Below are 13,037 nucleotides of genomic sequence, written 5' to 3'. Positions count from 1 at the left end.
AAGCCACAAAATCTTGAAGAGGGTGTGATGTTGGATTCGGCTAAATATAAATGTTGATCGACTGACCAAAGAAGTGAGAGAAAGATGAGTTATATGGAGCTTGGTTTCGATTTCCTTCTTGGCTGGAGATGGAGAGTGAGTAAAATCTGGGTATGAGAAAAGTGGGAGTGAATTTGAAAAATTGAAGAGGGGTTTGGTTGGATAGTTATTTTGAATTTGGTATTACATGCAGGTGCAAAAATGTATCCGAACTTCCTATGTTGATACGTGGCCCCGGTTGGCTTGGTTCGAATGTATGTGTGTGTGTGTGTATGCGAGTGTGTATTGCAACGACCTCGGGATATCCATTCAGAGGAGATAATGACACGAGATTGAGGAGAAATTGGAGAGGGAAAAAAATGAGGCTTGGAACATAAATACTCGCCCACCCTCAATCTCTAGACAATCCGTAAGCTCGAGTGCCATCTTCATTGTACTCTCTTCGGTCCTTCTGTCCTCTCACTCCACCCTCACTCCATTCCTTTACCACTTCTTCAGCCAGACCCCGGTCAGGAAAATCCGCACTCTCAAAATGAGATTCTCAATCCCCCTTCTCCTTTCAGTTTCTTCTCTTGCCTTCGCTCTTCCAGTCGCAGAATCGGAAGTCGATGCAGCAGTAGAAGTTCAAGCAGAAGCCCAAGTAACAACCACCCAACATCTCGCTACAACCGCACACTTCTTTGAACAAGCTGCTGCTGCCGTTGTAACTACAGAGAATGGCTTGACTACTGATGCTTGCAAACCCGTCATTGTGATCTTCGCAAGGGGTACTAATGAAGGTATGTTTGTGTTAAAACCTCGTGTTTTTTGTTCAAGATCATATCATCTCCCCCATCCTCCTCTTTTCTTCTGACATCTGAATTCTCCTTGCATTCTCTGCTGTTCTTCAGAGTCATCCCACTAACAATATTCCAGAAGGAAATGTCGGCCAGGACGTCGGACCCTACGTCTTCACCGACTTGAGATCTGCACTTACAACTGCCAAAGTTACAGTGCAGGGTGTTGACTATTCCGCCAGTGTATTAGGGTATGCTAATCTCCTTCACACCCATCCCATCTTTCCTTCCCACCCAGAACTAACCCCACTCCAGTTACCTTGCCGGCGGCGACTCAGCCGGCTCCAGTACCATGGCCACCCTCATCAACTCCGCCTCCACCAAGTGTCCCTCCGCCAAACTCGTCCTATCCGGCTATTCTCAAGGCGCACAACTCGTGCACAAAGCAGCCAAAACACTCTCTGCAGCTGTAACAGCCAAGATTGCCGCAGTAGTCGTGTTTGGCGACCCAGACTACGGCCAGGCTGTGGGAACAGTCCCAAGTAGTAAGGTGTTGAGTATTTGCCATGATCAGGATATTATCTGTACTGGAAGTGGAGGATTTACTACACGTGAGTTTTTCTTGAGAGTTTTTTTGAAAGGGTGGAGGGGACTTTTGGGATTTGAGATTTGAGATCTAGATGGAGCATTTTGGGAATGCGTTTACTGATAATGTGCATGTTCTAGATTTGACATACTCAAATGATGCACCAACCGCAAGTGCATTCATTGTCAAGGCCGTTGGATCCGTTTAGAGGATTTCTTTCCGAAAGAAAGAATGAATGAATGGTTGAAGGGTCGTAGAAAAGGTTAGGAATGGTTGGATAGGACTGGATGAGAGGAGTTGTCATGTGGGACCTCGTTTATCGAATCTTTGAGAGGAGTTCTGTAAATGGTGAGAAATATTCTACAGTCGAGGACACTTAACTACCTACTAAAAAAAGACTTTTCTTCAAATTGAGTAATTTTTATATTAAATCAAAATTTTGATGAATTCGTAGAAGCAAACCAAGTTTTTTTATACTCTATATATTATATAATCATATATCTCTATAAGTATAATACTATTTTAATTGGTTATTGTTGGTATCACCATAGGGATAGTGAAGTCAATATAGTACTATGGTTCACACTGTTGTAATATTACTTGAGGTTCTGAAAGCTAAGGCTACGAAACGAATATACTATAATGCTGAGGCACTAGCGCAAGCGCTAGTGCGGCCACATGATCCCTATCGCAACAGCTATAAATCACTACTGACACTAGGGCAGAGTTATTCCGATCGGATAGAGGGGAAAACCTTACAAAACTATTTTAAACGAATTAATAAAATAATTAGAAAAGAAGTAATTAGATTGTAAGCTTTCAAATACTATAATTAGTTTTAAGATAAACTTTGTAAAAAGTAATTATAAGCTTTCAAATACTATAATTAGTTTTAAGATAAACTTTGTAATAGTGATAGAATCAATTGATTGAATTAAGAGGAAGTATATTTAGAGGTGTATTTGTAAGCAAGGATATAAATGCCTGAGGTATGGTTGCCTTAGACGTTTTTTAATATTAGAATCTGAATTAGAATCTATACATAAGGATTTATAGTAAGAATAATAAGAATAATAAGAATAAAATCTATTAGTTTAAACACGAGCAAAGTAAGGATCAGAGGCTTGAGGGCTGGCCCCGGTATATATTATAGAATTAGAATTAGAACTAGAATTAGAACTAGAATTTATATATTACATTAATATTAGCTGTTAGGGGAAAATAATTTGAAGTTTACGAATTCGTAGGATTTTAAAATTATTATAATAATTAAAAAGAAAAAAAATTCTATGAATCTAGAGTCTGAAAATTCTTTTTTCCCGATGGCTAGTACATTCCGCTTATTGATAAACTATGTTATATAATAATGTGATGTCAGCAAGCCATACACAAACGGAATTGAAGCCCGGGCAATTCTCCTCTCCCGGCTGCCTTTTCGCAGGACATGATACCCAAAAGCCTCTGAATGGCATGTTCCATGCCAAGGTGACTTTATCATGTGATTAAGGACCCCGTTATAAGCGAGGGCGCCTACGGTATCGGTGAGGGATCGTGGAAACCGCCTAGCATTCAGCAACTTCTTCAACGATTCCTCACTCCGGACCTCCAGCCCAAAATTATTCAAACTCAACATGGCGTCATCCCCGAAGCGCCTCACAGGCGACAAGCCTGCTATCAATGCCTTCATTGACAAATTCGACGTGCGTTGAGTCAGCCCCAACTACTATCACCAACCCCTTCAAGTATCACTGACTCGTCCCTCAGATCTTCTTGTTTGACTGCGATGGTATTCTACATCCTTCTGATATTCGAGCAATATACTGAAGTTGCATTAGGTGTATTGTGGTCGGGGGATCACCTCTTCCCCGGCACTGTGGAGACGTTGGAGTTATTGAGAGCAAAAGGTATCGATTTCTCCGATTTGCGGTATTAATTAATACTGAATTCCTGTAGGCAAGAAGATTGTGTTTGTAACGAACAACTCAACGAAATCCCGAGCCGATTACCAGAAGAAGCTCACTGCGCTGGGTATCCCAAGTAATGTCGACGAAATATTCGCATCCTCATACTCCTCGGCGATATACATAGCTCGAATTCTGAAACTGCCAGCCCCAAAGAACAAGGTTTTTGTGATCGGTGAAGCAGGTATTGAAACGGAGCTGAGAGCAGAAGGCATTGAGTTCATTGGTGGAACGGATCCAGCATACCGACGAGATATTACACCAGATGATTACAAAAATATCGCAGATGAATCTATGCTGGACCCAAATGTCGGAGTTGTTCTCGTAGGCCTGGATTTCCATATAAATTACCTAAAGCTCTCTCTCGGTTATCAATATCTCGCTCGAGGCGCAAAGTTCTTGGCTACGAATACGGATAGTATACTTCCATCCAACCACACTTTCTTCCCTGGTGCTGGATCAATATCAATTCCTTTCATCTACATGACTGGCCAGACACCTATAACTCTTGGAAAACCAAGTCAAGCAATGATGGACTCGATAGAAGGCAAATTCCAATTTGATCGCAAGACTGCTTGTATGGTGGGAGACCGATTAGACACAGATATCAAGTTCGGTCTGGAGGGCAAGCTTGGCGGTACTCTTGCAGTATTAACTGGAGTTATGAAGAAAGAACATTGGGAGGCTGAAGAGGCACCAGTTATCCCCCACTACTATGTAGATAAGCTAAGTGACTTGCGTGCTTGAGCTAGGACCCGATTCTCTGTTCGGTCGCCCTTTTACACTTGTGGCTACAAATCTCGTGGTCATAGGAACATGATTATGAATTGATCGGGTAGAGATTGGGAGAGTTTGTATGGAGAAAGCTTAGAAGATACATAAAATTAGAGTCTAGAACCCATAGAACGCAATGCAGATAGACAAAATAAGAAATCGCCAGGATTTTAAACAAGAAATCATACGCGATCTGCGCTATGTCGACTTTTTAGTGCGATCATGAGGTTCTCCCGCAGAAGCCACAGCTAACCTTAAATGTCAACAGACTCAGAACGGAATCGTGTCACTCAAATGAAGCACTTCAATTGTGTGACAGAGGGGGGGTTGAGACTTTCGAAACTGGGAAGATTCAACATGACCAGCGGGGCCATGATCTTCGTTTTCAGGACACAACTGCCGCACAGGGCTTTTTTAAAAATTGCTTGACTGACTAATGTTCTTTGACAGGAAGGTATAGGGCGCGAAAAAGGGAGGCTCTATCGACCATACCAGATTTGGCATAAAGCGATATCTCAGGCAGGAGTCTAGGTGAACACGCATTCATTTACTCTTTGTTATAGAAATCAACAATCAGTTTTTCTAATACAATATAAACAATCCAATTGTTTTTTTTAGGAAATAATAATTTAAATATTTCCAAAACTGAAGCAAATGATAATGGTTGTATTGAAAATATAATAGCAGATATAAACCTTTTCGATAATTTAGAGAATACCATTGATTCGATAACTTCAATCTCTTTCAATCCTAATAGGTAATACAATATTGATAACTTCCTTGAGACAGCATAGCGCTCGCAGTGTTCTAAACAAAGACCTTCGATATCTAATTGCATGCGCCCTTATGCTTCCTCTTCCGTGCCTTGAGCGAGCCATTGCACGACCACATTAATGTAGCAGGCCAATGTACGGTCCGCGCCAGTTCCGAGGCCACGATGTCCCATCCTGCTCATTGTCGCAATCAACCCCCAGATCATCTTTCTACGGATCGAAGTACAGCAGACGAACATGAGCTGGTCCGCCCTGCACTGAATCCCGATATCTTTGATGGAGAGGAGAGACAGCAGCAGGAGGAAGAGCAGGAGGATGAGGATTATGACAACGACAATGAGGACGGCAGGCAACTGCAGCAAGAGGCGGAAGAAGACGTGGCAGCGGCGTTGATGACCGAAAAGGTTGGCGATACCCACCTATGCAGCAAGGAGGGTGAAAGCCCAGGGCTAGCCAACCGTCAACATAGACCACACTCTAAGTCCCATCGGCACTCTTCGAAATCTCACTCTCCTCTTAATCAGCGTTCGATAATCATCCCAGTATCTAGTCATGGCAGATTCGAAGGGCCAGGATGAAGAGGAGCCGCAGGAGCAACAGGGAGAGAGGCGACGGCGGCACCAGGATGGGGCTGAGGAGGTCAGCAGCGGTATCCATCAGTCCGAGGGTAACGAACGTAGTCATGACACAGATGACGAGGACGACGAGGAACCACGACCTGCAAAGAGGCGGAAGCTGCACCTAGTATCTCCTGATATGTTTCTAACGGCCCCCCTTGAGCACAGCCCAAACCATTTCCTCAGACATGCTCACGGCCTGACTGTACCCTCAACCACGCAACCTGAGATAGACGAGTCGCCACCCCAAGCCGATCATGGGCACCTATCAACTCTGGGAGATGACGAGCACCACTACACGCCACCTACCTTTCGCAGCCCCTCACTTACAGTCGAGTCGGCACCAGTTACAGAGCACCGGGAATAGCTTTTTCAAGGTTTTCTGAATCGCATCACGATTGGCGATCAAACGATATACAATCTCGAATTTGCATTGCCACATATTCCCGAGCACTTGGACCTCTCACTCCATTCGAAGGTTTTAGGTGCTGGCTCTAGGGAGTCGTCGGCAGAGGCTGTAGTCTCTTACAAGGCCGTCACGTCTCGCAAGCCAGGCAAGGAGCTGGCGAAGGAGCAAGAGATAGGACGGCACTTCCCAGGCCACACGCTGCAATCACTGAAGAATAACTTCACAAAACAAGGGGGAAGGCCTCGAAAGCGGGGTCGAAAGCCTGGTGTGAGGAGCACGGGTACATAAATGGCTATATAACACGCTTCACATAATCATAAGCATCACTTCTTAAAGCGTTTCCAAATTCAACAAGCATTTTGAAATACGCTTTCTTGTTTGCTGTGATAGTGAGTTATCAGAAGTTGGATTTTAGATGTCTCATATTCACTATCTCCTAATACAAGTGTAGCGATACAAGTGAATATACGCATATAAGTATACTAGCGCACTAGTACACAAATTTATTGTATATAATTCTTATAGCTTTAAATCTAGAATAGATATAACGTAACGTATAGGGAACTCGGATATATGGGGAACTCGAATACTTTTAGCCTATTACCAATTTGAAACCGTAATAACTTTTATTATATATACTTAATCATTTTCTATATTTGCTCAAATTAAAGAGAAGCTTTAAAAGACTATAATTTCATTTCAATTAAAAGAATTTAAATCAATTAGAAAGATTACAGAGTATTTTGAAATCTTTAAGTCTATTTTAGCTGATAGGCTAGCTGGGAAGAAAATATATTCTCAAATCTACGAAATAGCTCAAATTCTTTCAAATATAGAAGAAAATACTTTTGTATAATAGATTTCACAATTTATTATTATTAGATTCCTTATTATATCTATATTAATAAAGGAAATAGCTAATAAAATTTATCTTTAATATATTCAGATTATATCATTTCGAAATCCTATTTCAATAGAAATTCCATCTATAAATCATAAATAGATCTATAAATTCTAAAAACGATATTCAGAACTTAAAATATACTATTTATATCAATTAAAATCTAATCAAACTAAAGAAATAACTCCGGAGAATATTCAGGCTTGATTTAATACATTTCGTATATATCTCATTAAGCGAAAATATAAATTAAATGATATATATAATATGAATAAAACTGGATTTAGAATTGGAAATACTTAAAGTACTTATATAATAATTGATTCTACTTAAAAATCGAATTAGAAAGTTACAGCTAGCAAATAAAAATGAATAACTATATTTGAATATATCAATATAACTAGAAATGCTTTATCACTTATAGTCATTTTCAAAGCTCAAAATACGAATTCTATATGAATTCCAAAGGACATATTTCAAAGCTGATAGTTCTTTATTAGTACAAATGGATAGACTTCAAATAGCTATAAATTAGAATAATTAAAAAGGGTTTTCAAACTAGAATCCAAGAAAGTATTAAATAATCAATCTCGACTTTTGATTATGAATAGTTATTCAAGTTATATTACAAATAGCTTTATTATTTTCTATATAAATAATAATATTAATTTATTTATATTATCTTTTTATTACTTTTATTTACTTTAGCCATTTGATATTATAATATATAGATTAATAAAACAATATTATACTTTAGAGGTTAATCAATATTCTTGAATTAGTATAAAACAAATCTAAAAAGTTGAATAAATAGAATTCTTTCAAAATATTAGAAAAAAAGCATTGAATTCTTTTAATATTAAAGCTAACTAAAAAGAAACTAATTTAATACCTTTTACCTTACAAAAAGTACTCGATTTATTATTATTTAATTTTTCCTAGTAATCTTTTATTTTATAAATAAGAATCCCTAATTAAGACCTAGATTTGTTTATATTTAGAAGTTCTTTTTCAAATAGAATAAAATTAAGGTAAGCAAATTAGATCTTTAATATAGTTTTAGTAAATAGTGATTCTCCTATATCACTAATTTATTGATATACTAAAAAAATAACTAAACTTATAGAATCTCAAAATATTAAAATAGTTCTATTTTAGAAATAGCTCTTTGATATTCAAAAGATAATTGAAATTCGAAAGAAAAAAACTAAAAACAAAAAAATCAAATTACAAAATCAATTTGTCTTTAATACTAAGAAAATATTGAAAATAATATATAAAATAAAAAAAAAACAAAAGAAGAAAAAGCCACAAGAATAGTTACACAAATACCTAATTAAAGAATTAGAAGAAAAGATTAAAAAAGAAAAGCTAAAGAATAGTTCAAGTAATTCGGAATTGGAATTAAAGGATTATATAGCTTATAGAATAAAATCGTATATAGAATAATTGAAAAAGTGTCCGAGTTCTCCATATATCCGAGTTCCCCATACGTTATATTATATATAAAACTTTATATTCTAAAAAGATTTTAAAAGCAAAAAACTGAATTTCAATTTAAAAATGAATTAATCAGATAAAGAAATTTATATATTCTATTCTAATAATACAAAATAATTATAATAATCAATTAGAAAGTATAAAATATAAGTATATTAATAATATTATTCAAATTATATATAGGGAGTATAAAAATAATTCAGATATTTATTCTACTAACACTATAAACTTATATATAATTAAAGAAATAATATTACTAAAAAGATTATTTTTCTCAATATATATAATTAATTAATTCAAAAAAGATCAAATTTCACTGCTTTTTAATTAAGTATTCAAAAGATGAAGGATTATGAGAATCGAAATCCCTTATTTAATTCTTAATTCAAATAAATATCAATCCTTTGATTTTGATTAATCAACTTCTAATATTAATATATCTACAAATTATTAATATTTTATTTGATAATAAATATCACGGGGCAGGCAGGCAATAATAGGGTTCTAGTAACTTTGCCCTAATTTGGCAAAGTTATATTGATTCAGATAATAGATTCGGATTAAAGATTAAGATATAGCTCGAAGAGTTATAATACAGAATCTTCCTAATTAAAAATATATAGAATTTTTATAAGCAAGCTAGCCCAATCAGGCCCTAGCTTACTTATACTTCAGTACAAGTACTTATTTTAATTCTATTTAATAAAATCAATATACTATATGATTTTATACTATAATATTATTCTTCTTCTAAGAGTTAAGCTTTATTAAGGCAAGAGTATTATAATTTAGTTGTTTATAAATAGATAATATTTAATTAAATAGATTCTAGTTTATTAGAATATCTTTGATGAAAATTGTAAATCAGTTTTTGTATATTCTCTAAATAACTTATAGATTTTTTGATTAGTGTTTTATAATCAATTTAATAAATAATATATTTCAAATAAGATTCTTTATAATCTCTTTTCTTTTAATAAGAGTTTAAGATCTCAATAATTTCGAACTATTCTAAGTTATCAATTTCGATAAGTAGTGGTAATGAATTATACTATCTAAAGACAAAATCGTTATATATAGGATATAGTAAATTGATATAAAAAACAAAATGAATTCTTATTAAAGTAAAGAGTTTCAGTTTATAAGTATAGGGACTTATTGAATTCAGGATCTTAAAAAGCTTAAGATTCTTTTAATCGAGTTTCTTTTGTAAATACAAAGTCTTAATATTTTTAGTGTTTAGCTAAACCAGATTATCAAATAGATATTTATAAATAAAGGAATAATAGATATTAGTATTCTTTGAATATTAGATTTGATTAATAGTTAATTTAATTTATAAATATAATAAAATCGCTTTCATTTTAGTAACAAACTTTTCAGTATCTTGTATAGTAGAACAGATATTTTGGAATAATATAGATTTGAAATCTAGATGGAAATGGAATTTGTAATTGGAAAAGAATAGTATTATTTGAGTACTTTTAGATTAAATATTATTGATAAAGAATTTAACAAATAGAAACTATTTTATCCAATCGTTTTGTTGATAGACTATATATAATTGGAAATATTATTTTAGTATTATATTAGCTCTCTTAGTCTATTTATTAGTTTTAAAATAATAAGTAATTGATAACTTAATAATAATATTTAAATGTTTATAAATATACTTTCAGAATTCAGATACAAATTGAGTATCACAATTAGATATAATTATTAGTAATAGATTATAAAGCTTTTAAATATTTTTTTGAAATAGGTAAACAATCTTTTCGGAATTATAAATATTATAACAAAGCAAGAAATGTTTTATTTTTGTTAGTTAGTTAATTATTATTATAATAATATTGAAATTGGTATTTTTGAATAGATATATAATGAAATCTATTAAGATATCTTATTAAACTCTTTATGGGATTGAGAGTGGGCAGAGAATTTCTTTCTAGTCTTTATAATTTAGAATAGTGTAATAGCAATTATAATAGTTGTAAACTTATTATATAATGTAATTATAATATTCAGATTAGTAGTAGTCTTGAAATAGTAATTTGAAGGTTTGAATATAATATGAATAATTAATAATAAGTGATTTGTAGTATAAGTGAAGTAAATAGATTTTCAAAGAGTTATAATTAAGGATATATAGTTTTCCTTAATAGTATAGTAGATTGTTATTCTTGGTATACTTAGCAAAAATGATTTTCGAATGTTTTGGGGATTTCTTTTATAGGGATTTCAGAATAGATTTGGGTATAAAATTGACTTAATAGCTTTTACAGAATAAAATAAATAAGTTAATAAAGAAATCTAAAGAAGTTTTTAAATTCTTTAATAATATTATAGGATTGAGTATAAGTATAATAGATAGAATTGTAGATTCTATAATTTTATTATTTTCTAGTAAGGTTATAATAATATTAGAATCTGAGTAATTAATAATATTAATAAAATCAAGATTTCTCTAACTATAAATAGTTATAACAAATTGTATCTTCTTAATAATCTTAGATTCGATTAGAATAATAATAATAAAAAATAGATTAAAGTTTAGGTTTTCTTATTTCAAGATAATATAACTTTGATATAAAAAGTATTTATTCTTTTTCTTAAAGAAATCTTCTAACCTTCTAATTAATATATTAGATTTAGTATTTAGCTTTCCAAAACAATAAATAATTCAGAAATTAAATTGAAATAGGAATTCGGATTAACAAGTTTAATAATAGTTTAATAACTTTGTTATAATAAAGTACTCCAAATTCCTATAATCAATAATCACTTAAATTAATAACAAAACGTTTTTCAACTTAAAACACTATTCTTTAAAGCAACAAATAATAATTAACAGTTTTTTATTATAAATCTCATAGTTATATTCAATTATTAAATATTTTTTTGAGAAAAATATAATAGATTACAAGAATTTCTTATTATTATATTGAAAAAGTATTCTAGTAGATATATAATTGGAGATATTAGTTTCCAAAATTACTTCCTTTTTCTAATCAAAGATAGCTAGAATAGAGGCTTTGGTAAATATTCTTTTTAATTAATTGAATACATTTTAACAAATAAAGCTTTATAAAAACAAAACATTCTTTCTAATCAAACTCACCATCAAGTTAATTATCTTCAAAAAATTTCTAATAAATCATCAATAAAAGTTTGTAAACCTAATAAACATTTGTATATCAATTATAATAACAAAGGGTTTCCAATTTATAATTATTCAGATTTTCTTTGAATTCATTTGAATATTATTTTTTTCTATAATAAAACCTAAAAATTTGATTTCGGATTTCAGGAATTCATATTTCTCAAATTTAGTAAACAAGCTGACTTCTCTTAATACTTATAGAATCTTCTAAATATAGCAAACATATTCCTTCTAGATTCAATTATATATCAAGATATTATTCAAATAAGCAATACAGAATACATCTAAATATTCTTATAGGGAATTATTGATATATTTTTAAAAGATTATAAATACCTTTATTAGCCTGAATAGCATAACTAGGGATTTGAATAAACCAAATCGAATACAAAATATAATTAGATATTCTTGTTCTTTTTTTACTCTTATATTATTGAAAGCAGAGATGATATCAATCTTATTGAAATATTTTATTCCTTTCAAATTATTTAGGGATTCTTTTGTTAATAATAAGGAATATTAGTTCTTAACAAACAAATTATTCAATATTTAATAATCTACATAAAACCAAAGACCTCTATTAGCTTTTTTAATAAATAGAATAAATAATACAATAGAAAAAGAGTTTAATTAAACAAACTCTTTCTTAAGATTTTCCTTTAGCTATTATTTCAAAACTTTTAATTTGATATAGAATATAAAATACAAAATATTAAATAATAGAATAGTCCTTTTTTTGAAGCAAATCTTATAGTTGTATAATTAATGGGGAAATAGCTTTTCTGTATTCTTGAAAGAAAAAACATCTTTCCAATTTCGAAACTCAAATAATAGATCTTAAAAATTAAAGTCTTTTTTCTTTTAATTTAGAATATTATTGATTTGTTTTATTGATATTTAGAATATTTTATATTTCCAATAAATATATATTGAATAGGCTTTTAGGGAGATAGTAATTATATCCCTATTCTCTAATCTCTTAAAATAGATAGGCAGATATATAAGTTAAACTTTTAAAGAAATATTAAATAAAGCTTTTATATAAAAAGGATGGGATAGAGTATTATAGAATTTGTAATAAAATAAGTTATCAAATTGAAACAAGTTTATTATAAAATCAATATAAAGATTATGTTTTTTGAACTAGATTATTTCTAATATTATAAAATAATAGATTAATTCAATTATATATAGAATGATTTTCTTCTTAATATAATTATTGATTCTGAATTTTATATAAATATAGGAAATAACTTGATTATTAAATAGAATATTTTTATCGAATCCTATAACTTTGAATATAGTAGATAATTGATATATAGATATTTTCTAGGAAGATATCTAGCTTCAATCTATAAAAACAATCTCTTTATATTTATTATCGATTATAGTATAGATAAGGAGATCCTTTTTTTCTATAATTAGATTAACAAATAAAATCATAAAATTCACATAATTATTTAATTTATTTTCTAATAGAAAACTATAAATAATAATAATAGATAAACTAAAAATATATAAAGAATCAGCTTGATCACAAT

At 31.5% G+C, this 13,037-nt stretch overlaps 2 protein-coding genes across 2 annotated transcripts; both read left to right on the top strand.

Moving 5' to 3' along the window:
• Window positions 1-571: 571 nt before the first annotated feature.
• On the top strand, window positions 572-1,609 carry Bfra_000337 (putative cutinase protein; the record flags this gene model as incomplete). The annotated part of the gene is made up of 4 exons (XM_037330782.1): window positions 572-818; window positions 955-1,066; window positions 1,131-1,426; window positions 1,542-1,609. 4 exons carry the CDS (start codon window positions 572-574, stop codon window positions 1,607-1,609), a joined length of 723 nt encoding a protein of 240 aa, XP_037197115.1.
• A 1,423-nt stretch (window positions 1,610-3,032) lies between these two features.
• Window positions 3,033-4,109, top strand: Bfra_000336 (putative 4-nitrophenylphosphatase protein; the record flags this gene model as incomplete). Its single annotated transcript, XM_037330781.1, has 4 exons — window positions 3,033-3,101; window positions 3,166-3,187; window positions 3,237-3,305; window positions 3,355-4,109. 4 exons carry the CDS (start codon window positions 3,033-3,035, stop codon window positions 4,107-4,109), a joined length of 915 nt encoding a protein of 304 aa, XP_037197114.1.
• Between the last annotated feature and the right edge of the window lie 8,928 nt (window positions 4,110-13,037).

The sequence above is a fragment of the Botrytis fragariae genome, assembly GCF_013461495.1.
Source record: "Botrytis fragariae strain BVB16 chromosome Unknown tig00000001, whole genome shotgun sequence".
NCBI classification, from domain to species: Eukaryota; Fungi; Ascomycota; class Leotiomycetes; order Helotiales; family Sclerotiniaceae; genus Botrytis; species Botrytis fragariae.
This window is presented reverse-complemented; position numbering and strand designations above follow the sequence as displayed.